Source organism: Oncorhynchus masou, chromosome 22 (genome assembly GCF_036934945.1).
Source record: "Oncorhynchus masou masou isolate Uvic2021 chromosome 22, UVic_Omas_1.1, whole genome shotgun sequence".
Classification (NCBI taxonomy): Eukaryota; Metazoa; Chordata; class Actinopteri; order Salmoniformes; family Salmonidae; genus Oncorhynchus; species Oncorhynchus masou.
Window position 1 is genome coordinate 36,069,098 of NC_088233.1, and position 26,053 is coordinate 36,095,150.

The 26,053-nt window shown below is 44.4% G+C and overlaps 2 protein-coding genes across 2 annotated transcripts; one reads left to right on the forward strand and one right to left on the reverse strand.

Annotated features, from left to right (window-relative positions):
* Position 1: 1 nt before the first annotated feature.
* aars1 (alanyl-tRNA synthetase 1) lies at positions 2-13,926 on the forward strand. Its single transcript, XM_064930056.1, is given in 22 exon segments — positions 2-97; positions 2,358-2,511; positions 3,170-3,358; positions 3,519-3,664; positions 4,186-4,377; positions 8,251-8,395; positions 8,486-8,631; positions 8,732-8,840; positions 9,122-9,272; positions 9,375-9,499; positions 9,970-10,114; positions 10,247-10,425; positions 10,697-10,810; positions 10,926-11,132; positions 11,436-11,451; positions 11,454-11,619; positions 11,757-11,865; positions 12,048-12,161; positions 12,247-12,366; positions 12,613-12,699; positions 12,854-12,967; positions 13,094-13,926. Coding segments are annotated over 21 exon segments (2,901 nt in total). The 5' UTR covers positions 2-97; positions 2,358-2,367; the 3' UTR covers positions 13,277-13,926.
* A 294-nt stretch (positions 13,927-14,220) lies between these two features.
* Positions 14,221-23,771, reverse strand: st3gal2 (ST3 beta-galactoside alpha-2,3-sialyltransferase 2). The gene is made up of 6 exons (XM_064930059.1): positions 23,148-23,771; positions 20,485-20,678; positions 19,491-19,670; positions 18,903-18,948; positions 17,691-17,810; positions 14,221-17,461 (listed from the first exon to the last, which is right to left on the reverse strand). Exons 1-6 carry the CDS (start codon positions 23,490-23,492, stop codon positions 17,288-17,290), a joined length of 1,059 nt encoding a protein of 352 aa, XP_064786131.1. The 5' UTR covers positions 23,493-23,771; the 3' UTR covers positions 14,221-17,287.
* Between the last annotated feature and the right edge of the window lie 2,282 nt (positions 23,772-26,053).

Sequence of the window (26,053 nt, forward strand, 5' to 3'; positions counted from 1 at the left end):
TGGCAGTGTAAATGCGGGAACACTGCATTTCACTTTGATTGTGCCAGCGTGGGGTGTCGGTGCGAGCGGTGACAGAAATAAAATAAAGATAAACTTTGTGAGTATGGGAAATGTTTAATTGATAGGAATACAGTTAATGGTGCCTGTCATTGTTAGAATGGTTAAAACAGCGGATTTATGTCTAATATAGCTACTTAATTCGTTCGAATGTCGCGTACAGCTGACGTTTTCATTAATGACTTGAGAAATGAGAATGGCAATTATTCATACACCGTTGGATTATGCTTTAATATGGTATTAACTAGCTGGGTTTAAAGTTATCCCCATTAACTAACTCTATTTAGCTAGTTACCTATATGGGCTGGCTAGCTAGCTAACCATTAAGAACAAATGTATTGCTAGTCAACGAATTTGCAAAGGGAGATGTGGAATGACTCAAATGTAACCGCCTCATTTTAGCATCGGTCAGGGCAGGTTACAATTGCAGGATTAGCTTGCTGTAAAAAAAAATAAACAAGACCGTGCGGGCGGTCGTTAACTCGGTTGTCAGGACCGGGACTAGCTCAAACTCTAGGCGGCGTTTTGCCTTCTCCCTACAGTTTTCAGCATTAGCTTTGCCCACGACTGGCTGGTATGAACTACAACCCGACGCTACGTTAAGGTTTAGTATTGTCAATCATCGCCAATGACACAGCTTTCGAAGCATATGGCCCTTTTCATCAGCAATAAGTAATCCTTCAATTAAAAAAGATAAACATACTGTAGCAGTTTTGCACAGGTCAATACAGCTATGGATGACTCCATCTGACGAAACTAAACTTCCGCTATACACTTCTCGACTTAAAGCCGGTGTACACTACACGATTTTGGCCACGATTGAGCTGTCCCAGACACTTGAGATCGAAGACAAAATACCGATGTAGATCGCGGCCGTCAATGACAGTCTTTTAATGTAATCGAGTCCAATACGCAATCTGAGGGCTATGGTTCTCGTCTTTGAGCAGTCAGACGTCCCTATATTTTAAACAAGTTTAATGTTATTTATTTATGTAATATATTTTTAAAGTCTTACTGAACGTTTAAGGTGGCTTTGAGCGACAGTTTGTAGCTGCGTTCAATCGAATCACGTCATTATTTCGCGGGAGGGCGTGGCTTCGACCATGTGAAAAATCTTGTAGTGTGTGCCACAGCGTTTAGTGTGCCCACCGCTATGTTGGCCACACACACAAAAGCTACTGGAAAGACGGTCGTTTAATGTAAGAGGCTTAGCGATGTTAGGATTTTGAAAGTCGTGCAGTGTCCACCAGTCTTTGCACACAGGTGTTAGGAGCATGTAAGATAGCTAATTAGCACAGGTGGTCACCTCTTGGCTTCCATCTGTTTTCTCTAAACAAGCACTGTAACATGGAGATATGGCATTGTGGGAATCAATTTAACCTTTAAAAAAAAGTGTTATTATTTTATTTCTGGCTGATATGAAAGAGAAGGTCCTTATGCTTTGGGGCTCTGAACAGAACTCCCCCATACAGAAGACTATTTCATCCAATTACTCTTATATGTAATGGATCTGAGAGTCATGATCAAGGGCTAGACCAGTACATGCCATTGGCTGTTAACCCCCAGAGGAGACACATGGAAGGTAATTTACACCAGCAGTGGAGTTTCCTGGATTTTCCAGGATTCCACCTCAGGAAATAGGACCTCTGTTACCTTTTAATTAAGCTGTGACATATGCTATATGTCCACACATGACTTGGTTTTACTTTAAAGTAAGGGCTATCTAAGTAATCAAGTAATCTTTGAAAGTTTAAGATTGACTGGCAAGTGTAAATTAGGATTACTGTATACAGCAAATGAAAATCCTACTTCAGGGGAGGGACAGGAAATTGCTTTAAAGGTAGTCATACAAAGAGGAGTGTTGTGTTCATGTGGGATCTTCTCCTGCCTTCCAGCCAGGCCTGCTATGAAGCTTCAACATTGGTGAAGATAATGGGTCTAAGGCCTAGACAGACCCTGGGGCCAAACTTGTCATAAACATGCTGCATATGCCTATCCAAGGATGTGGAAGGCAGCTGCAATTAGTGTTTTATAGGTCCAATCAGGGATGTGCTCTAAAGTAAACATGATTTTCACATGAATTTGGTTGTAGCTGATATTCAGTTTGCCCCCCAAAAAAGAAGCAAAACCCATGTTTCCATTTGCTTGCTATTCCAGTGGAAGCAAGGACACAGAATAATTTAATTGCAACTTTAGTTTGTTACCTACAGTATTCGGGCCTGCCTACCCATACCTTCTCCCTCACCGGCATTTCATGTGTTTGTTCCTAACTGTTTTTCCACTGTCTGTGTGATCGTCAGTCCTTTCAGAATGGACTCTTTGCTGCCTGCTGCTCAGATCCGTGAGAAGTTCATCGACTTCTTCCGTTGCCATGAACACCAGTATGTCCACTCATCCGCCACCATACCTTTGGATGACCCCACACTGCTCTTCGCTAATGCTGGCATGAACCAGGTACGCAGCAATACTGTCCCTTCCCCCATACTTCTCCCCTGGCATGAACCAGGTATGCAGCAATACTGTCCCTTCCCCCATGCTTCTCCCCTGGCATGAACCAGGTACGCAGCAATACTATCCCTTCCCCCATGCTTCTCCCCTGGCATGAACCAGGTACGCAGCAATACTGTCCCTTCCCCCATGCTTCTCCCCTGGCATGAACCAGGTACGCAGCAATACTATCCCTTCCCCATACTTCTCCCGTGGCATGAACCAGGTACGCAGCAATACTGTCCCTTCCCCCATGCTTCTCCCCTGGCATGAACCAGGTACGCAGCAATACTGTCCCTTCCCCCATGCTTCTCCCCTGGCATGAACCAGGTACGCAGCAATACTATCCCTTCCCCATACTTCTCCCTGCAGGTCTGTAGAGAGTGTGGCTCTATTGGCTAATTAAAGCCTCAACTCAGTGGATGTCTTAGCACAGTGGAATAATACCCTCTGGATGTGTATTGTTCTTAAAAAGATGTCTCCTAAACTCACACATTCTGTCCATATTTGAAGCTTTTTTCAGTTGCATGGAAAGAATAGACTTTGAAGTATACTCATCCCAATTTCACGCTATCTTTCTAACCCACCCTCTCTCTTTGTCTACCTATCCAACCTCCCCTTCCAGTTCAAACCTATCTTCCTGAACACCATTGATCCGTCCCACCCCATGGCCAGACTCAAGCGTGCAGCTAACACACAGAAGTGCATCCGCGCTGGGGGCAAGCACAATGACCTGGATGATGTGGGCAAGGACGTGTACCACCACACCTTCTTTGAGATGCTGGGCTCCTGGTCCTTCGGAGACTACTTTAAAGTAAGTCATGGAGACCGGATGTTAGATACGGTAGTAGTCATCTCATCTGTAATGACGTTGCAACATTTTAACAAGTCTCTCAAGATAGTGTTTGCGTGTTGGGAAGATTAATTGATTATGTATCTCTTATTTCCTTTCCTGCTGACTCCTCTCTCTGCAGCACCTTGCTTGTACGATGGCCCTGGAGCTGCTGACTAAGGAATTTGGGATTCCCATCGAGCGTCTGTACGTAACCTACTTCGGGGGTCATGAAGAAGCTGGGCTGGATCCAGATCTGGAGTGTAAACAGATATGGCTGGACCTCGGGTAAGTGAGTTTCAGGAGTAGGAAATTCTTGTCAGATCGAATAAGGCCATTATATATCCAAATCTACCTGAATGATAGAAATAGGCTGCACTCTTTCTATTCTTGTTATTGTGGTCAGTAACACTATGTGTTGGGTGATAATTCTCTCAGGGTACTGTTCCCTTTTCGAACCTCTAGACGCCACTTTGCTGGTTACAAAAACAGTCTTGTGAGAACAGTCATGTTCTCGCTCTGTGCTCGTGTTCCCTCCCAACCTGCTCCTACTGTAACCTCTCTCTTCTGAGTCTCACCTGGGAAGGATTTATTAGTTGGATTCCATTGCAGAACGTTTCGTAATGTGCAATGGAAACCATTTAGCATTTACTTTAGGAACCAAATTGAAGCAAACGGTACCAAACAGGGAGGGACCTTACATGAATTTATCCAATAGAACCTTTATTTTTTGTTGAAAAATATTTTTGAAGGGAATATGACTAATGAATACACCCCTGTTTTACCTGTGTCTCCTCCGTGGGTGACAGAATGGACGAGGCTCGTATTATACCCGGCAACATGAAGGATAACTTCTGGGAGATGGGGGACACAGGTCCTTGTGGGCCCTGCAGTGAGATCCACTTTGACCGCATCGGGGGGAGAGATGCAGCCCACCTGGTCAATATGGATGACCCCAATGTGCTGGAGATTTGGAACCTGGTGTTCATCCAGTATAACAGGTAATTAATTTATAAATAGCTGTAAAATATGTGACCGACTGACTTGATTGGGTCTCATGTAGCAAAATTTGAATGGTGATTTTTACATTGGATAAAAGTAGACTCAGAGCTAGAAAATGGTATATCATACACTATAGTTAAGGAACAATGGGAAAGTAATTCTGCTTTTTAAAGTTGATAAACTTGTTACTTTACTTTTGAGAAAATTAAATGTTTTGGTTCACCTACTGGAGAGCTCTTTGTCTATACCTATTTAGCAACGTTCCAGCTTCTTAAGCCTCGCCCATCTCTTTAAGGATTCACTTGTGAGTCCATGTGCTAAACAGTGAGTACTGTAGTGTACAACCAAAGATTTCAATACTAAACGCTGGTTTATACTACATCTATCGACACGTGTGTCTGCATACAGTTGTCGCAGTGACATCATAAACATTCTATTGTCATCCAACATCAAACTTGTCGTTATGAAAAAGTATAAACACAAAAACAACAGTCTGCATGACATCAGCAGCCTGGTGGTCCAAAATAGCTTAACTGGTGTATTTTAAAGCCAATAAACCCATCTGTTTTAAAACAAATTAGTATACAGTGAATTTGGGAAAGTATTCAGACCACTTGACTTTTTCCACATTTTGTTACATTACAGCCTTATTCTAAAATTGATTAAATAAATAAAAACATCTCAAAACTACACACACCATAATAAAAAAGTGAACCGGTTTTTAGATTTTTTTTGTGCAAATTTGTTAAAATAACATATCTTCTTTACTAACATGTTCAGGCCCTCTGCTATGAGACTCAAAATTGAGCTCTGGTGCATCCTGTTTCCATTGATCATCCTTGATGTTTCTGCAACTTGATTGGAGTCAACCTGTGGTAAATTCAATTGATTGGACTTAATTTGGAAAGGCACACACCTGTCTATATAAAGGTCACTTTGTTGACAGTGAATGTCAGAGCAAAAACCAAGCCATGAGGTCGGATTAATTGTCCGTAGAGCTTCGAGACAGGATTGTGTAGAGGCACAGATCTGGGGAAGGGTACTAAAAAATATCTGCAGCATTGAAGGTCCCCAAGAACATAGTGGCCTCCATTATTTTTAAATGGAAAAAGTTTGGAACCACCAAGACCCTTCCAAGAGCTGGCCGCCTGTCCAAACTGAGCAATCAGGGGAGAAGGGCCTTGGTCTGGGAGGTGACCTAGAGCCCGATGGTCACTCTGACAGAGCTCCAGAGTTCCTCTGTGGAGATGGGAGAACCTTCCAGAAGGATATCCATCTCTGTAGCACTCCACCAGTCAGACCTTTATGGTAGAGTGGACAGACGGAAGCCACTCCTCAGAAAAAGGCACATGACCAGCCCGCTTGGAGTTTACCAAAAGGCACCTAAAGGACTCTGACCATGAGAAACAAGATTCTCTGGTCTGATGAAACCAAGATGGAACTTCTTGGCCTGAATGCCAAGCGTCATGTCTGAAGGGAACCTGGCACCATCCCTAGGGTGAAGCATGGTTGCAGAAGCATCATGCTGTGGGATTGTTTTTCAGCGGCAGGGAGTGGTAGACTAGTCAGGATCGAGGGAAAGATGAACGGAGCAAAGAACAGAGAGATCCTGGATGAAAACCTGCTCCAGATAACTCAGGACCTCAGACCTCAGACAGGACAACGACCCTAAGCACACAGCCAAGGCAATGCAGGAGTGGCTTCGGGACAAGTCTCTGAATGTCCTTGAGTGGCCCAGCCAGATCCCGGACCTGAAAATAGCTGTGCAGCGACACTCCCCATCCAACCTGACAGAGGTTGAGAAGAATGGGAGTAACTCCCTAAATACAGGTGTGCCAAGATTGTGCCAAAGAACACTCAAGGTTATAATCGCAGCCAAAGGTGCTTCAACAAAGTACTGAGTGAAGGGTCTGAATATGTATGTAAATGTAATGTTTTATTTTTTTATACACTTGAAAAATTATAACAACCTGTTTTCGTTTTCGTCATTATGGGGAATTGTGTGGAGATCGAGGGAATTATTTTTAAATTAAAAAATTAAATCAATTTTAGAATAAGGCTGTAACGTAACAAAATGTGGAAGTCACTGGGTCTGAATTCTTTCCGAATGCACTGTATGTCAATCTAGCAAACCAGGCAACTTTCTGAACAATATTTTTGTTAAGCTAGCTAGTAACGTTAAGTTAGTTGACTAGCCAGTACTAATAATGACCATATCCTATAGCTGACAACGTCTTAACTTTACAGGAAAATGAACTCCCAACTAGAAGTCGACCGATTATGATTTTTCAAAGCCGATAACGATTAGTGGAGTACAAAAAAAGCTGATACCGATTAATTGGCCTATATATACACTATATCTACACACACACATTTTTGTAATAATGACAATTGCAACAATACTGAATGAACACTTATTTTAACTTAATATAATGCATATTATGGGTGTTTTTTAAGGTGATTCCACAGGTTGGTGGTATGTTTTGATTTAGCTGTTGCTGACCCCATGCTTACATCTTTATCACAAGTAAGTCACCTTGCTTTCCCTGGTGCCAATTCCATGTAATAGTCCCACACTGGTGCTCTGCTTTTCTCTGCCACCTGTAAAACACACACACACACACAGCTCTGAAGTGACAATGATACTGAAGAGTCTGCTTAGGAGACAAATACTCTCAACTGTTTGAATAAAAATAGAGTAAGTTACCTGTGATGAATGTTGAAAACAAAAACTGTCATTTCTATATGCAGGAAATCCTATTTTAATAAGGGGCATGGTAAGAATTGACTACCTTCTAGCAAAATCTGAAAAGTGGTTCCTTCATTCATTTATTCCATAGGATATTTTTAGATTCACTTAAAATAAGGCCTGTGTTTCGTGTAGGCTTACACCACCGTGCCAATTTTATAACTGTGTAGATATCCATAGGACAAGGTAACTCTGATCAATATTGACTAAATATATTTTTTTTTTTTGTAGAGTGGATTTATGAAAATATGTTGACAAATGTTACCTTATCCTAGTGAGATTTACACGGGTATCAAAACGCCGAGGCGGTTTAAGCCTGCACGAAACACAGACCTTATTTGAAGTAGATCAAGACATTCTCTATGGAAGACATGAACGGTAAAATAACGAAGGAACCCCTTTCAAGTTCAGCCGCAAGTTATTACAGGAATTATAACGCGTTGACTATTTCTCTCTAAACCAAATACCTTTGACTATTACGAGCCTGCTGCTGCCTACCACCCCTCAGCCAGACTGCTCTATAAAATCATAGACTTAACTATAAGAAACACACAGAAATACGAGCCTTAGGTCAAATCCGGAAACAATCACCTCAAACAAAACGTTTATTCCGTTCCGTATTTTATCTAACAGGTGGCATCCATGAGTCTAAATGTTCCTGTTACATTGCACAACCTTCAATGTTATGTCATAATTACGTAAAATTCTGTCAAATTAGTTCGCAAAGAGCCAGGCTGCCCAAACTGTTATATCAAAATGTAGCTACCTAGACTCTGTCACGGATTCCATGGTTGCCCTTAGTTTGAAGATGTAATCCGGAGACAGGTGTTTGTTTTTTTTCAAGGCAAAACCAACTAGGCATCTAATTTTACAATTGTATTCGTATTTAAGATGGCATACAAGTTTAAGGCACATGAAAGTTCCCATGTTCCAGAAGGCATTTCTGCCATACATTTTGATAAATCTTTTCACGTTCAAATGTATGTCCTGTAAAGTAGTGACACGCGACACGCCTAGTTTTCTGAAACGAATAAGAATATTGTGTTCAATTCAAGTCCTGTGTAATTCACATGCAGATGTGCGTAGATGCAGGATCTGGCTGAACCTGTTCCTCCCCCACCAGGGAGTCTGAGACAGAGCTGAAGCCCCTGCCTAAGAAGAGCATTGATACAGGCATGGGTCTGGAGCGTCTGGTCTCTGTGCTGCAGAATAAGATGTCCAACTACGACACAGACCTTTTCATCCCCTACTTCCAGGCCATCCAGAAGGCAAGCACCACTACCAAACACTATTTACCATTACTCTCTGGGTGTTCTGAATGACCTGTCTGACAGTACCATTGTGGTGGTTTTGAACAGGGTACAGGAGCCAGGGACTACACAGGAAAGGTTGGTGTTGAGGACGTAGATGGCATTGACATGGCCTACCGTGTCCTGGCTGACCACGCCCGCACCATCACCATCGCCCTCTCTGACGGTGGCAGGCCAGACAACACAGGAAGAGGGTGAGCCCTTTTAACTGTCTGGCTGACTGTCTTTGGCCTATGTTTGTGTTAACATCAATCTCTTAATGTGCACATTTTAACTTTCTCCCTCTGTGTTCAGATATGTGTTGAGGAGGATCCTGCGTCGTGCTGTGAGGTACTCTCACGAGAAGCTGGGTGCTCAAAAAGGCTTCTTTGCTACCCTAGTTGACGTGGTGGTAGAGTCCCTGGTAAGAAAGTCAACCCACTCTTCATGTTATTCACAATCTCTCCTTCTGTCTTTGTCCTTTCCTGTTTTCCTCTGCTGTCTCCTCGAAGGTGGAAAAATCTGTCATTCTGGCCTTGAGCAAGGCAGTTAACTCCCAACAACAACTGCTCCCAGGGTGGTTGACGTTGATTTTAGAGCAGCAACCCGCACCAACCTAATTGGGTTGGGTTAAATGGGTTGGGTTAAATGTGGAAGATACATTTCAGTTGTGCATCTGACTAGGTATCCCCTTTCCCTCTCCAGGGCGATGCCTTCCCTGAGTTGAAGAAAGACCCAGACATGGTAAAGGACATCATCAACGAGGAAGAGGAGCAGTTCCTCAAGACACTCAGCAGGGGGCGAAAGATCCTGGACAGAAAGATCCAGAGTCTGGGAGACAGCAAGACCATCCCTGGTACTGAAGGGCTACATTAGCAAATTGGATTAATTAGAAACATTTACCTTGTCAAAACAAAATGATTTTTTAAACCCCTTTTTCTCTTCTCTCCCTGTGAAGGTGACACTGCCTGGTTGCTGTATGACACATACGGTTTCCCCCTGGATCTCACTGCCCTAATTGCTGAGGAGAGGGGGATGATGGTGGATGTTGCTGCTTTTGAGGAGGAGAAGAAGGCTGCCCAGGTGAGAGTAGAGAGATGGTGACCAGTAGAAAAGATGGAGCCTTGGATTGGCATGGAGTTGATGTGGATTTTTGAATTTGCCTGTGGAGGTGGGAAATGTACTGCTTTGTGAATGTCTACAGACATGAGTGCTTTCCTCTGTCAGCATTTCTCAGTCAGTATTGCACTGTAAGTGACAAGTGCCTTGTTCTGCTTATTAGATAAATCGGTATTTACAATACATTACAGCTCCATTACTTGCAGTGTTAATTCATACTGAAAAGCTCCATTCCATGTTGAGTGAAGGGCTAAATCACTCCAATAAGGTCGTATGATATCAGGGCTAAACGTGCCATTTGGCTTCTATCTAAATAATGAGTATGTTTCCACATAATGAATGACTGATTCATCATTGGTGTAAAGTTAGTTGAAAGTTTATTCAATGTAAATAGAACAGGATTGGGCTGTCTCATCCATGTCCCTCCCACTCAGGTTAAGTCCCAGGGGAAGGGCTCTGGGGATGAGGACCACATCATGCTGGACATCTATGCCATCGAGGACCTTCGGAACAAAGGCATCGCTGCTACTGACGACGTACTCAAGTACAGCTACAGTGCTGACGACAGCGGCAAATATGGTGAGAGACGCAAATAAAATCAGCTCAGTTTTATTAACCAACTCAGAAAGATGGTTTGCTTGGTATTTATTCAAATCGCTTTCTTGCTTGTGTCTGTTTTAATCCCTGTATATTTCTCTGTGGTTGTCCCAGTGTTTGAGCAGGCTGTGAGCACGGTGCTGGCTCTGAGGAGGGAGCGTGCCTTTGTGGATGAGGTGACGACAGGGCAGGAGTGTGGGGTTCTGCTGGACAAGACTTCGTTCTATGCGGAGCAGGGAGGACAGAGCTTCGACGAGGGCTACATGCTGAGAGAGGACGACTCTGTAGATGATGTAAGGACCTATAGAGAGGACAGACCGGCCAGTTGTAAAGCCATATTAGACATGAATGTTGGCAGCAGGTAGCCTAGCGGTTAAGAGCGTTAGGCCAGTAGGTGGAAGGTCGCTGGTTCGAACCCCCACTCAGTGGAATGTCTGTCAATGTGCCCTTGAGCAAGGCACTTAATCCTAATTGCTCCTCTGCTTAATCCTAAAGTCCCTCTGCTAAATGACTGTAATGTAATTCTCTGTCTCCCTCTCACACCACATTTACTCCCTTCCTCAGAGGATGGAGTTCACAGTGAAGAACACTCAGGTTCGGGGTGGATACGTGCTGCATGTAGGGACGGTTTACGGCACTCTGAAGGTTGGAGATAACGTCATTCTGCATGTGGATGAGGTAATGCATCACTCAAAAGTACATTTTAATGACTCAATTTCATGATCTTTCCTTAACTGCCTTGATATTGAAAAGTTATTACATCTCTACTGTCCAACCCCCCCCTCCTCCCCAGGCTCGTCGTAGGCCCATCATGAGTAACCACACTGCCACCCACATCCTGAACTTTGCCCTGAGGGAGGTCCTGGGAGAGGCTGACCAGCGTGGCTCCCTGGTGGCTCCTGACCGCCTGCGCTTTGACTTCACCGCCAAAGGTGCTCTGAGCACAGAAGAGGTGCGACGCACAGAGGAGATTGCATGCACAATGATCCGCGATGCAAAGGTGAGAGGTCATAGGTCACTGAAAGTATGAGTAGGGGGTATGCTAATTTCTGTTTGATCAAGTGTTGTTTTTACACAGCTCTTTGGTTGCTGGTGTTACTGATCTAGGGCCTATTGTTCTATTTGAGTATTCCTTGACTGTTTCCTTGCCTTATTGCACCTTAACATTCTGTATCGTCTCCTGTTTTCTTTTATGCACTGTCACCCCAAGGTTCCTGTCATCCTTTTCTCCTCCTCACAGAATGCACTGTTTTCAAGCGTGTATTACCAAGTCACGACATCAGCTCTTTCTGTCTCTCTACAGCCTGTCTATGCCATGGATACCCCCTGGCAGCAGCTAAAGCCATCCAGGGTCTGCGTGCTGTGTTTGATGAGACCTACCCTGACCCGGTGCGCGTGGTGTCCATTGGCATCCCCGTGGCTGACCTCCTGGCTGACCCCAGCAGCACTGCCGGCTCCCTCACCTCCATCGAGTTCTGCGGAGGAACGTGAGTACACAGCTCCCCTTGCCGTTGCTTTACATAATAATAATATCTCATGATTCAGAAATACAGAGATGTTGTTTGAGAATTTACTGTGAGACTGTTGCTCGGTTGTATTCTGTACATTCTATCTGTAACTTCAGGCACTTGCGGAACTCTGGCCATGCTGCACCTTTTGTCATCGTGTCAGAGGAGGCCATCGCCAAGGGAATCCGCCGTATCGTCGCAGTGACAGGAGCAGAAGCACAGAAGGTGAGAGGACAGAAAGGTTCCCAACCATTACTGGATGCTTGACATTCGTGTTCTACATTATACTACAGGTTCTTAGTCAAATCACTGAGTGATGATGGGTATAGGTATCACTCTTTCATAACCGCTATTTACTCAATGGTAACTGACTAACTTGAATCCCGTATCCACCCTGCTCTGTTAAGGCCCACAGGAAAGCAGATGCTCTGAGACAGTCTCTGTCTGCGCTGGGGGACAAGGTGAAGGTTCAGACTGCCCCCAATAAAGATGTGCAGAAGGAAATCGCTGACATGACAGAGGTGAGAGCTGTCGCAGAACATCCAGCCCTTAATGAGCCGTGTCCGTCTGTGTGTTTACTTACTATGTCTCTGTTCTGTGTTGCAGTTTCTGGGCATGGCAGTGATCTCCCAGTGGCAGAAGGATAAGATGAGGGAAGCCCTGAAGGGCTTGAAGAAGACCATGGATGACCTGGACCGTGCCAGCAAGGCTGATGTCCAGAAAAGGGTATGAGAGAGGGGCCAGACATGGGGGTTTAGGGGGGGGGGCAAGAGAGAGGGGCCAGACATGGGGGTTGGTGGAGATTTCTTTTTTTCTTTTTTTAGGTATACTACATTTCATAGAAACTGATATACTATGTAGGCTGTGTAGTTGGGGAGTATGCAGGTCATTCTATATGAATGGTATTTTCCTCATGTTCTCTGGTTCAGCTGGTCTTTAATTGCTATATTCTCTCTGCTTCCCCTCCCCCAGGTTCTTGAAAAGACCAAGGAGATGATTGACAGCAGCCCTAACCAGCCGCTGGTAGTCATGGAGATGGAAAGCGGAGCCTCTGCCAAGGTAACAGCATCATTTTCGCTCCTCTACAGCCAACCCTACCACTGTGGGGAATTACATCACACCACGGCACAGATTATCCCTAAATCCGAATCAGACATTTGTCTAATTCCACTTCTATTTTCTAACTCTTTCACTGTGTATTTTTGTGTCCCAGGCTCTGAATGAGTCTCTGAAGCTGCTGAAGACCCAGTCCCCCCAGACTGCTGCTATGCTCTTCACCGTAGATAACGATGCTGGAAGGATCATCTGTTTATGCCAGGTGCCCCAGGTAAACCATGTGCTCAACCTGTGTGTTTACATCCATTCACAGATTAGCTCCTTATGTGTGCTTAATGCAATAACCTTACATTTTTGTTGGGACAGTATCTTATCTGTTGACTTTCTCCTCTACCAGGATGTGGCCAACCGGGGTCTGAAGGCCAGTGAGTGGGTGCAGGAGCTCTGCCCTCTGATGGATGGCAAAGGTGGTGGCAAGGATATGTCTGCCCAGGCAACTGGCAGGAACACACACTGCATAGAGGAGGCTTTGCAGATGGCCAACCAGTTTGCCCAACTTAAACTGAGTGAAAACGAATAGAGAGGAGGCTGGGGTGTGGTGAATGATTATGGGGAAAGATCCCACGATCCAACCCCACTGGAATGTTCCAGCTCTGTTCTCTGTGACTCTGAACTGGACGTTCCAGAAAATTGTATAGAAACATTCACCCATCCAAAGGTTAGAAAGGGAAGCAGATACAAGAGCCCCCTTTCTCTGAAAGATGCATCTGCAATTTTGAGGATAACATGGTTTTGATCCATGCACAATTTGATGGCTCCCTGCAAGATCTGTGGTCGAAGGATTAGGTGATCAAATGATTGATAGGTGTACAAAGATGCTACCCCCAACATCCTACCTGATCTGTCCTGATGTAGATAGTATTAGTCCTCCTTCCATCCTCTCCTCCCACTTTAACTAACGATGAAAATACTCAACGGTAAACTGCTTCAGTTCATTGCTTGTTTCTCTCTATTTCATTGGCCTCTTCCATGTCATTGTGTTTCACTTCCCCTCCCGGACTGTGGGGAGATGTGTTCTCTGCAGACTGTCTTCCCTGCCAGTTGTAATGTACATTCACAACAGCAACCGTGGCACCTACCAGCTGTGTAACAGTTTTATTGTCTGTCATCTCAATATGAATGTAGGCAATTAATAATGAATTTAAATAAATGGTGACATGACATTGTCAATTCTGTGAAATGCATTTTATTGCCACTTATGAACGTCACAACGCATTCATGCCTTGATGAATTCCATGTTGTGGAAGAAAAATACTGATAACACTTGATTTCTTAATTTCTCCTCCTACTATTTAAATCTGTCATCTCCTGTAGTTCATAGGTGATGATCAGATTACCTATTTATCTGGTCAGGCTGATGCTAGGTAACGATGTCCAGTGTTAGTACAGGGGCTGACGTGTTGTAAGTGCTCTTACTGCCCCACTGTAGAAAAGACCCAGAAATCCACAATTTTTTCATGTTGCTTTTATTTTCACAACAGCATGTGATTAAAAACAGTCCATCACACACTGAGGTTTTAAGTAGTAAGGAGAGAGTGCCTACAACCAATGACCGTCATAATACTAATGAGGATACTATTGGTAATAATGATCGTAACACTGATGGTACCATCAGTCTGTTGTCGGTATATATTGTTGTGCACGAGACCTCTAATGAAGAGCTGGAGATGAAACCATCAAAACACTGCAACAGCATAGATGCTTCATAAGAGACCATTCAGTTATCACTAGAAGCCACTCAAGCCAGACCCGATGAACTCAAATACATTCAAAACTATCCATTACGGAATAATACTATCAGGGACAGCAGAGTTGAAAGGGATTTCTCACCTTTTACACAGTCAGTTCCCCACAGTGTACACAGCAATCGAACAACATATTTGGGAACATACTGTATCCTTATGCACGTTGAGCTAAAACGTGGCATTCAGCTTCAATGTGCTAGCTTTGTTACAGTAGATATGGGTATTGTCCTGTTGTATAAACAGTTATTACAAAAGTAATTGAGAGTAACGGAATTAAAGTTATGTCCAATCATTAGAACAATGTCCATTGTGTTTGATTCTCTTTCAGTATGTATTGCACATTTTATTTCTGGCGTAGTCAGTAGGATCACCCAGGAAAGTGTTGGGTATACTTACTAAGAAACATTCCATGTAAAACACAGACATAAGGTGGAGACATGTTTTAACCACTAGACACAATGCCATCGGCTGTCATATTGAACACGATACCTCAGCAGATACGAATCACAGACACAATGGCAAAACACTGATTGAGGAGAGCAAATGAATACAACCATAGTCATCAACTTTACCCATTTCTAGTCACAGATAAAAGAGTTTATTTTCTTTCATCTCTAGATAATGAGTTGTTTAAAAAGCAACAGCATAACGGAAGCCTCTACGTGGCTCCAAGAGAAAGGCAGAGTGAATCATATGGGTCCAGAAGGCACAGCTCTCAGCCAGGCAAGACCAGAGGGGGTGGGTATAATATAAGGTGTAGTGTCTAAGTCAGAGAAGACATTTGAAGCCCTCAGAATGTGTATGTGTGTAAGAGACATGGCTGACACGCTGTTATGATCACAATAGCAGTACCCATAGTAGAAGGGGCTTTGGGTTTGTGTGAATGTCCTGTGCAGACTAAATCAAGCTTAAGGTAGCACACGTGTACCGAGGTTTATGGTGCACTACAGGAAAGGTATGTCCAACACTGGGACAAGGCACGCAAGCATGGATGTGTGTGTGTGTTGTCACATTGCTGTACATTTCTGATATGTGTCTATTTTGTTATGAGAGGGGTCTAACTGAAAATCGCACTTTGACAACACTAAGTAAATCACACAATTTTGTTTACAGCACTCTCTCTCACACACACTAGTAAGGAGTGAGGGCTTATAAAAACTCACTGGCACTCCGTAGATGTCCTTAAAGTATGTGTGTCAGGTGGAGACACATACCTGAAACAAAACAAAAATTCCACACAGACATGAGTATGTGTAGGAATCAGTTACAGTGATCTGCCCAACTCAATGTCAGAGTGTCATATAAGAACTCCATGATGTGCAAAGGATAGATATAATACAAGTATATCATATAGTACATAATGGTATATACCATATTTAAGATATCATCATAGGATTACACAACAGCAGAAATCCTTAACTGAATGTCACATTGCCAAACTGGCTAATAACTACTGCAGCCAGGACTAAAGACAGTTTTTACATTTAACTAAACTAGCACACGCCCTTATCCAGAGCTACTTACAAAAGCAATAGGGTTAAGTGTGTTGCTCAAGAGCACAGACAGATTTCTAACTGAGTCAGCTCAGGGATTTGAACCAGCAACCTTTCAGTTACTGGCCGACACTCTTAATTGCTAGACTACCTGCCTAGACTACCCGCTAAGCTCCCTACCGTTTTAGAGTTCCTAAACTCTGATCTGAAAATATAGTGCCATTTTTTACTAGCAGTCGGGTTAGTTATGTTGTGCCATATTACTTTCCATTACCAAGTGGCCATCATTAGACACAGAGGAGGCAGCCTTCAGTTTGTCTTATGGACATATAATGTATGGGCCTCAGAGTGATGCAGTATCCCTTAACAGGCAACAGGAGGCAGCAGGTCATTTTAGTGTGAGCTCTTTGTACTCAGTCCTATACTTAGTGGTATTAGCTCTAAATGACCAAGAACATTGTGTGAACGGTGTATGCGTGGAAGAGTGTGTGTGTATGTTAATGAGTGAGTAGTGTTAGTCTTATCGCGATATGTCTGCTTGTGTTGTTGTTGACCATGTGTAAGCCTCTCCCCGATCCACCTAATTAGCAGGATGATTAGTCACTTAAAATGGCTAAAACAAATCAAACGGTTAATACGGTATATGTGGTCAAATCCCTGTGGGCCGTACATACCTTCAACATGATAGTCATATAATTACAACAACAAGCCTCTGGGCTTCCAACCACGTAAACTTCAACTACCTAGTACTCCCAGCTCCGAGGGGCAAGGGGGCTTTAACAGCAGCTATACAGGTGGGTGTGAACACGGCAGGGGTAGATCAGTGTCCGTCACTTGTTGCCATGACATTTAGGTGGTGGCTACAGAGTGGGAGGGGGGCTGAGTCTCTAGGTGTGAGACCCCTAAGGCGTGTGATGACTCAACCCCCTGCGGATGAGCAGGAGGTGGGATTGTGGATGGGACTGGTTCACAGGTCCATACAGTGGCTAGGCCAGACTTCTCCGCCCCCACTACATTATTCCTATTGTTCTGACCGTTCATTTCTCATCAGGGCTGAGGGCTATGGAGGTAGGCCTGTTGGGGGCAGAGTGTGTAGTCACATGTAGTTCCACTCACAACCATCAGCATCTTACCCTCCTGCACAATGGGAACAGGGTCATCAGGCAACATATGATCTAGTGTTATGGAACCCTCTCTATGCAAATCACAAAGAAACAGATAACTAAGCACATAAATATGGTGGTGATGGTTACTCTAGTGTTCCTGTAAGCCAGCCCACCACACCTCCAGCCTTCACTTTCCTGGGAAAACTGTGATTTTTCCGGCCTTCGCCAGCGAGTCGATGATCTGGGCCTCGTAGTCTGCGTCATGTACCCCTGTTTTCCGGAACTCTCCAGAGTAGCGGTTCTGCTCCCAATAATGGTGCCAGTTGCCTCGACTGTCAGCGCCAAAGCCAAAAACATTCACCTGGAAAACAAGACCAAGGTTTTCAAACATTACAGATAGGCCAACAAATCCTGTTCATGTCAATCCTAACAGACCGAGACGCGTGTGTGTGTGTGTGTGTGTGTGTGTGTGTGTGTGTGTGTGTGTGTGTGTGTGTGTGTGTGTGTGTGTGTGTGTGTGTGTGTGTGTGTGTGTGTGTGTGTGTGTGTGTGTGTGTGTGTGTGTGTGTGTGTGTGTGTGTGTCTCTCACTTCGTCACACACGTGCAGAGCGAAGAACAGAACCAGCATGCCTGTGGAGGGGTAGCGTCCGTGGTGCCTGGTCCAGCGGTCATGGATGTACTTGAAGAAGGCTGGGTTAAAAATCTGAACCTGTGGAGATAAACAGTTTGTAAAGAGTTGACTTACCATTTATTAATAATTCTTTCCTACATTTGTAAATGTCAATAAGAAATCACTAAATAGCCATTTACACATTTGTAATTATTTATTCATGATTTATATGATAATGAATAAGGTGTTTGATCATAGTATGTCCAATTTTTTTAAATTATTAATAATTTTCTAATAATGTACCAGTTATAAAGGAGTTATTGTCAATTCATAAGATTATTTATAAGGTATTTATCTATATATATATATCATGAATGGGATATTTATAAATTGTGAAATGAATGCATTTGTAAATGTCATTACATACACTTAATTCTTCAGTTGTTGATGAATGTAGAGCCTTAAGAAACATTTAGTAACTATATATACTTTATAAACATTTAATATTTCTTGTTACTCCCCAAAAGCTGGCTACATTAGTAGACAATACCTAAAGCTCCACCAACGGCTAGAAATAACCTAAAACATGATATGGTCAAATAAAAAGTATGCAATACAAGGTAGAACATCTATTTAAATTAAAAACAGAGCATCTACAGAATCGCATTCATTTCTTCCTTGAACAATTTCAGTTATATATTTCCCAAGGTTCACAACTGCAGCAATTAACAACGACCTGATAAATCACAAGTGATCATCAACCATCGGCAACTTGCACTTGACCCAAAAGCATATGTGCAGTGCCATATGGCCGTTTAACACTGAAATAGCCGGGCCTCGATTAATAAAAATAGCTGGTAATGACGCAGCCCTGGGGCAGCTACATTTTAACAGAGCCATTTTCTTCCTTCGTTTAGGCAGGTCTAAAGAAACATTAGGATATTAAGACTTTTGCACATTTTTGGTTGACTGAGTGAAGGAAATGCTGTAAATTACGAGGACTCGATGTATTGTGAAAGATGAGACGTTGAGGATTGTAAATTCTGCTTTGATATCATACAAGCAAGCCAAACACCCGTCCAAACGGGCACTTCACAAAAGGGTTCTTCAGTTATAATTATGTTCTGTTGAAAAGTACCATTGACTGACACATATAAGAGATCGGAGAGATTCTGATGATAGACGTAGTACCTTGTCTTTGTCCACCCGTAGAAACTGCTTCACAGGGGCGTAGGTAGAGAGAGAGAGAGAGAGAGAGAGAGAGAGAGAGAGAGAGAGAGAGAGATGAAACACTATTTTATCCTTTACTTTCTAAATTGCTTTTAAGTGATTGAATGATTCACAGATGGCACATTCCCGTGTTTCCACAGAGAGAGTGCTCTGTTGATGATGTGCTCTGACCTGGACTGGGAGGAGAGAGCGAGCGAGAGAGGAGAGAGCGAGCGAGAGAGAGAGAGCGAAGAGAGAGCGAAAAGAGAGCAAAGAGAGAGCGAAGAGAGAGAGAGCGAAGAGAGAGAGAGCGAAGAGAGAGCGAGAGAGAGAGAGTGGCACTGTGCTTGTGAAGGTGTGAAGCAGCAGGTCACTTTGAACATGTGAACAAAATCTGCTAGTGTGAAAACGTGTGTGTGTTAAAGCAATATAAATGGAGCTGGATTGAGTTTGTGTTTGTGTGTGTGTGTGTGTTCGTGTGTGTGTGTGTGTGTTGTGTGTGTGTGTGTGTGTGTGTGTGTGTGTGTGTGTCCATGCGTAAATGCATGTGTGTGTGAGCATTGCTCTTACAAGCGGATCTGTCCAGTGGAGAGTGCGCTGGTGATCCACAGCAGGTCCAGGGTCTTGAAGGGCACCAGGACGAAGCTGACATTGGCTGCCAGGTTCTTGGCACTCTCTGGGTACATGAAGTGGTGAGTGGTGTGGCTGCCTGCATCCTCCTCATAGCCCACCGTGGGAGCCAGGTTGATCCTGAAGGACACAGACAGGACAGACACAGGGAATTAGACCATGCTGGAAGTAACTCCAAAGACAGACAGACAGACAGACAGACAGACAGACAGACAGACAGACAGACTAGTTGCTGGTTGGGCCCACGCAGGCAGGCTTCAGAAGGCAGCAAATGGCTGCTGATCCCTGGATGCTGTGCTGAGTTTAATTACTGTTATTTATCCTCCCACACACATTCTACTGTCATTAAAAACACTCTCTCTTTCCCCTCTCTCATATGCAAACCCACTGCCATGTTTAGATATTGTCACTGATTGTCTCCATCCCTGTCCATGGATTGCATATGTGTTATGTGTGTGTGCAATTGTATAGTGGACTGTATGCATGGCTGTGCATGTGTAATGTTTGTGTGAGTATATGCTATGTTTGTGTCTGTCGGTCTGTGTGTGTTTGCAGACAGACAGGGAGAGGGATTAGCTCAGTAGGATTTAGTGCATTACCGTTATAATCTATATGTTTTGCTGCCTTTATCTTCTTAAGACACAAAGCTGCAGCCGAGGGAGAGCTGCTGGTCACATGACCAATTATCCAGCCAATGAGGAGGGAAGATTTCATCAAACATAATCAGACTCAAGACATCAGCAGAACCCATTGTTGAGGACACCCTACGCCCCCTCCCCACCCACCATAAGGGTACACAATGTTCTGCAGAGATACGAAAGCTTACAATCGTAGTATTATACACGGTATAATACAACTTAATTAAAAGCTAATAAACAGATTTAGAAAACAAGCATCTTCTTTCTCTCCCACCCTCTCTCCTTCCCTTCCTCACCTCATGATGTAGTTGTGGCCGTCTATGTTGGGCCCATACCCAGCCCCACGCATGTTGCCTGAGTTCCCCACCACTGCACAGCGCAGGCAGCGGGCGGGGTCCCAAGAGCCGTAGGGGGAGCGGCCTGGGATCACCTGGAACAGCCGCAGCAACACCTGCTGGATAGTGTGGGGCTTGAACTGAGGCTGCAGCATCTACATGCAGGGGGCGACAGAGAGGCAGCACGGTCAGGAGAGCAGGCAGGGGCAGTACCATAGACTCATATGGGAGGACAGGCCACTGAGACTGGCTGAGGAGAGGGGGATGGGATGGGAGAAGAAGAGGTGGTTCTGAGGGCAGAAAAGGACACTCTTTCCTCCACCAGGATGTCAAAATAGGGCAGAGGGGGAGGGTGTAGTAGTGATTCATGAAAAAAAGAATAGGAAACTGAATATTTAAATGAACGTGAAAAGAGGTGAGATGTTTTGGGGGGAAATGGATGAGAGAGGACATCTATGTATAAACACTGAAGGTGAAAATAAGAGGCTGTTGTTCAACACCTGGCTATCTGAGCGCCACCCAACAAAGAAACAGAATAGTTCCATCAGACTATTGGCACCTCCTTCAAATACCTCTCCCTCTCCCACCAGCAACCCTGTTTCTCTCTCTCGCATAGCTGCTCCCCCCTGCCACCTCCTCCCCAATTCTCAGTTTCCCCTACATGACCCTCTCACTGTCTCTCTCTTTTCCTCTCTCCCCATTGCTCCCCCTCTATCCTTTCCTCTATCTCTCTTGCTCCTTCTCTCATCTCTCTCCCTCTCCTCGATGCCAACGCCTGGCACTGCACAGCGGATTTCTGCAGGGTCACTAATTCTTGGCAGATGTTTAGTGGGCATTTCTGCTGCCAGACAGTGTCTTTCCTGCTCTGCTCCTGCTCTGCTCCTCTCAGGCTTCATTGTAGAGAAACTATGACTATACTCTTCATTGCACCTCTCCCTTATACCAGGTATATACACTGAGTGGCGCAGCAGTCTAAGGCCTGTCCCTGGTTTGAATCCAGGCTGTATCACAGGCTGTATCACTGCCTAGAAGGCCAGCATCCTGGAATCACCTCTTCACAGTTGACATTGAGACTGGTGTTTTGCGGGTACTATATAATGAAGCTGCCATTTGAAGACTTGTGAGGTGTCTGTTTCTCAAACTAGATAATCTAATGTACTTGTCCTCTTGCTCAGTTGTGCACCGGGGCCTCCCACTCCTCTTTCTATTCTGGTTAGTGCCAGTTTGCGCTGTTCTGTGAAGGGAGTAGTAAACAGCGTTGTACGAGATATTCAGTTTCTTGGCAATTTCTCGCACGGAATAGCCTTAATTTCTCAGAACAAGAATAGACTGACGAGTTTCAGAAGAAAGTTATTTGTTTCTGGCCATTTTGAGCCTGTAATCGAACCCACAAATGCTGATGCTACAGATACTAAACTAGTCTAAAGAAGGCCAGTTTTATTGCTTCTTTAACAACAGTTTTCAGCTGTGCTAACATAATTGCAAAATGGTTTTCTAATGATCAATTAGCCTTTTAAATTATAAACTTGGATTAGCTAAGCGATGGTTGCTGATAATGGGCCTCTGTGCGCCTATGTAGATATTCCATTAAAGAAATCTGCCGTTTCCAGCTACAATAATCATTTACAACATTGACAACGTCTACACTGTATTTCTGATCAATTTGATGATGGACACAAATGGACAAAAAAATGTGCTTTTCTTTCAAAAACAAGGACATTTCTAAGTGACCCCAAACCTTTGAACTGTAGTGTATGTTATTTACCTTTGTGTAGCATAAGATCAATCAATCAATGTGCATGCAAAGAACACATTGAAACAAACCATTTCTTTTAAATACCCACAATAGAGCATGTTGGGAAATATGACAGATGGTCAAGGTTTTTGCGAGTTTGTGCTGATTGTACTGTACCTTTATATCCAAAATATTGGGTAGAAAAGTGGGCCATTATACTAGATTATCAACACATGTACCCTAAAAGGCACCGAATATAGATTATATGTGTATGTCTGAAGGTACATTATGTGTATTTTGATATTTTTGTACCCCCGAGAACAATACTGTACTCTAATTGTACCCTTTTTTTGAGTGTAAGGGGCCAGCACTCTGCTCAAAGACTAGCCAATTCCATAAGAGATATGTTCCTAAAACAATATCTTCAAACCAACACAAAAGACTTTTGATTTTACAGGAGATGCATTAATCCTAATCTATGCACTCCTTCACCTTTCACTACCTCATTAGTTCCTCCTCTCTCTAACCTCGTTTACTTTACACTGTTTCGGCACTGGCCGGTCTACTTCTGTTTACAATCTCACCTAATTATCTAGTTGGGATATATATAAAGCCAGCAGCTCAAGGACGTGACGCTAAATAGGCTAAACCTCTGAACTCCCACCTCCTCTACGTTAGTGTTAGAAATAACAACCTCTTTTATCCAAGTGATCACATAGGCTTGATTTCCTGACAGTAATTCAAACAGAACTTCCAAGGACATTTACAGCTCTGTCTTCTTTTAATATGATTGGCAGAGCTGCTCTCATTCTTTCCATGGAGACCAGGAGAATGAAAGAGGATGGGTAAAATGGAGTAAAAATAGGTGGTGTTCAGCTGGATCACTTACCACCCACCAATAGTAGACATCTGAAGGCAGCTGGATGTTGTCCCGTGTCCACACGGGGGAAATGTCCGGGTCGTAGTTCTCATCAAACCAGTCCGACACCCCAGGGTCTCCCACACAGCGGGGGCAGGCACATGTCTTCTCCTGCTGGGTGCCCTCTAGAGGGCTTAGCTGGTGGACACCAGCGTAGTTGGGCACTAGTTTAACTCGGCGAGACTCCTCCCATCCGGGTGGGTCCAGGTAGGGCAGGCCGACGCCCCCCCTCAGGGAGATGGAGAAGAAGAGGGAGGTGAGAAAGACCAGGCCCAGGGAGCCCAGCAGCACCCACACCCTCAGTGAGCACCGCATACCCCCCGCTCCACCGTCGCTAGACCCCGGCCGACACCCCCGCTCCACGCTGGCCCCGCCTGTCAACCAGGGCCTCAGCTTCCCTGACTTCTGGCCCCTCGCCCCCCCAGGGCCGCCCCAAACCCAGCCCCAACCCCAGCGCCCCTCCCGGTGCTGGGTGACGGACGGCACCCGGCCCCCCCACTGCCATGCACCGCTCCCTGCCACTGTCCCCACCCTACTGGCCTCAGCTCCACTCAGCGTGCAGGCTGGCTCACGCTGGCTCAGAGAGAACACTCTTCCAGTCCGTCAAACAGAGAGAGGGAGAGCCGCTGCACCACAGTGTGTCTCTCAGTGTCTCACACTAAACAGTTTCTTCCAGAGTTGTGTGTTGCTCCCTTCACTCTCTGTCTCTCCACACGTGGCTGCCGCTCTTCACACCTTCCACCCAGCCCCGACTTTCCACACACAGCACTGCTCAAGTCCTGGATGGGAGCTCCAGCAGAGTGTCTGCACATAAAAAACTGACGAACTCAACACAAATTGTACACTGTTAGTCTGAGAACCTGTCAGAGCCTATCACGCTCCGTTAACCTTGGTTAGCAGTCGTATCCACCTACAGTGATATCCATGGTAAAAGTCAGGTACTGAGTCATTAGTGTCATCTCAGAGTAGCAGAGCTACTCAGGACCTTGGGTTCAGCTCTGAAACATAGGGTCTGGAGCCCTGTAGTCTAGTTCTCATTGAGGCTGTGAGTGGTGTGTGTCCCTGTGTTGGCAGACTGAGCATCTACCAGCCCTTCTAATGCCCTGGGTCCAGGCTCTCTGTCTAAATTCCAGTGGTTTTCAGCCAGAGTAAAAACAGAATACAGTAAAACCCCCAAAGTAATCAAAGCATTCTGACCATAATGACAAAGGGGACTGACCCAGAATCTTAAGAAAAGTAGATGGTGACCTTAAAACAGCTTACCAATGAATGATCTCCAAGGAACCGTGAGGCAATGAGTGACTGGATTGAAAAAAAGATAAACCAATCAAAATCAAAAACTCCCATCACTCCATCTGGCGCTGATCGTCAAACAGGACAGCAGGGAAGCGAGGGGGGCTCAGTAGCTGTCCAGCAGTGGAGATTATTTGTGTATATGTGTATGTGTGTGAGGCTGGGCCACTGCCTGCCAGTAGCAGGAGCAGTAGGGTTTAATTGAATTCTGCGGTGTGGTGTTGGTGGAAGTACAGATTGTGTCAGGATAATGTGCCCTGACCTGCTGTTCTGCCTAATCTGTAATCTCGATGCTGCGGTCGCCTGCCCACCACAGTGCCCGCTCTCTGCCAGCCAGATGCCAACCTTCTGCCCAGTGGCCCTCCAGTGCCCTTCAGAGTGGTTTAGTCCTGCTGTTAGCCAGTCCTTGGCTGTATGTGTGTCCACCTCTCGATCCCTGACACAAAGACAGCCTCACAGGGAAACAGAGGACCAGATAGACACCGTGGCCCCTGTAACTCCTATATCTCCTGCTCCCTATCTACTTGTTTCCAGATCCCTGTCCCCCTGAGACACCAACACACTGTTGTACAGGAAGCAGTAGACCCCTGGAGAGAGGAGATAAAATAAGTGAGGGTGTGAATCAATAGTGCATTTATAACACACAGGCATTGTGGTGATTCCCAGGAATATAGATACTGACATTTACCTTGGTATTTGACTTTATGACAGTATTTGATTTTAAAGCTTTAGTGTCGTTCAAGGTATTGTGTCTGCTGTGAAGAAAGCCACGCCTGAGCCCCTCTCGGCCTTTACTCTTTCCCTTGGTCTTTATACACAAACACACAAAACGAAGTAGAATTTGTCCTCACAGTATAGCAGATTCTCCATCTCCCATATTCCCCTGCTTCAGCCTAAAACCGCTTTCCATCTCTACTGCTTATGCTCTTTGACTTCCTCTTTCCTCCCAAACACCTCATTTCCCTCTCATTCTCAGGCTTGTCTCTGAGGACAGAACAGAGGATGTGCTTCTATCTTTGGGCCTCTCCTAGGAGCGTATAGATGAAAAGAGAATGTCTCTACAGTATGGCTGAGGCACTCTGCTGCCAAAGACCAGAGACGACATGTAGAAAGAAAGAGATAATAACCAAATAATGTTCCACAGTGACTCGACCATAATATGCTGGCAATTATGCAACCACAATACAATACAGAGCAACAGTGTAGGTAATATCTTGGGCAAATCCATTTGAATTCAATCCCTTTTTGATTTGAACTAAATGTTCCATAGTAGGGTCAATTGAGCCATTTTTTAATAATTTTAAAATTATCTCCCTTGGTTTAGATACAAGCAACACAAAAAATGTATATGAATTGGTGAAAATCATATTTTCCCCCACAACTTGCTTACATTTGAGTCATTTAGCAGACACTTTTATCCAGAGTGAGAGTGAGGGAGACCTATTGAAATCATAGAAATATAGATAATAGAATAGACATGACCGTTTAAGTTGACATTCAAAGGTGGGTGGACCGGCAGCCATCTTTTTGGTAGTAATTATAATTAAAATGTCAATTTAATTTGAATGGTGTACCAACTAAAT

Excerpts from the sequence above, each read along its gene's own strand:
- st3gal2 (XM_064930059.1), bottom strand. The coding sequence starts at position 23,492 with ATGCGGTGCTCACTGAGGGTGTGGGTGCTGCTGGGCTCCCTGGGCCTG. Across the intron at positions 18,949-19,490 it reads TCCACTGGACAGATCCGCTT|TACCTACGCCCCTGTGAAGC; the intron begins GTAAGAGCAATG and ends TCTCTCTCTCTC. Across the intron at positions 17,462-17,690 it reads CTCTGCACGTGTGTGACGAA|GTGAATGTTTTTGGCTTTGG; the intron begins GTGAGAGACACA and ends CTTGTTTTCCAG.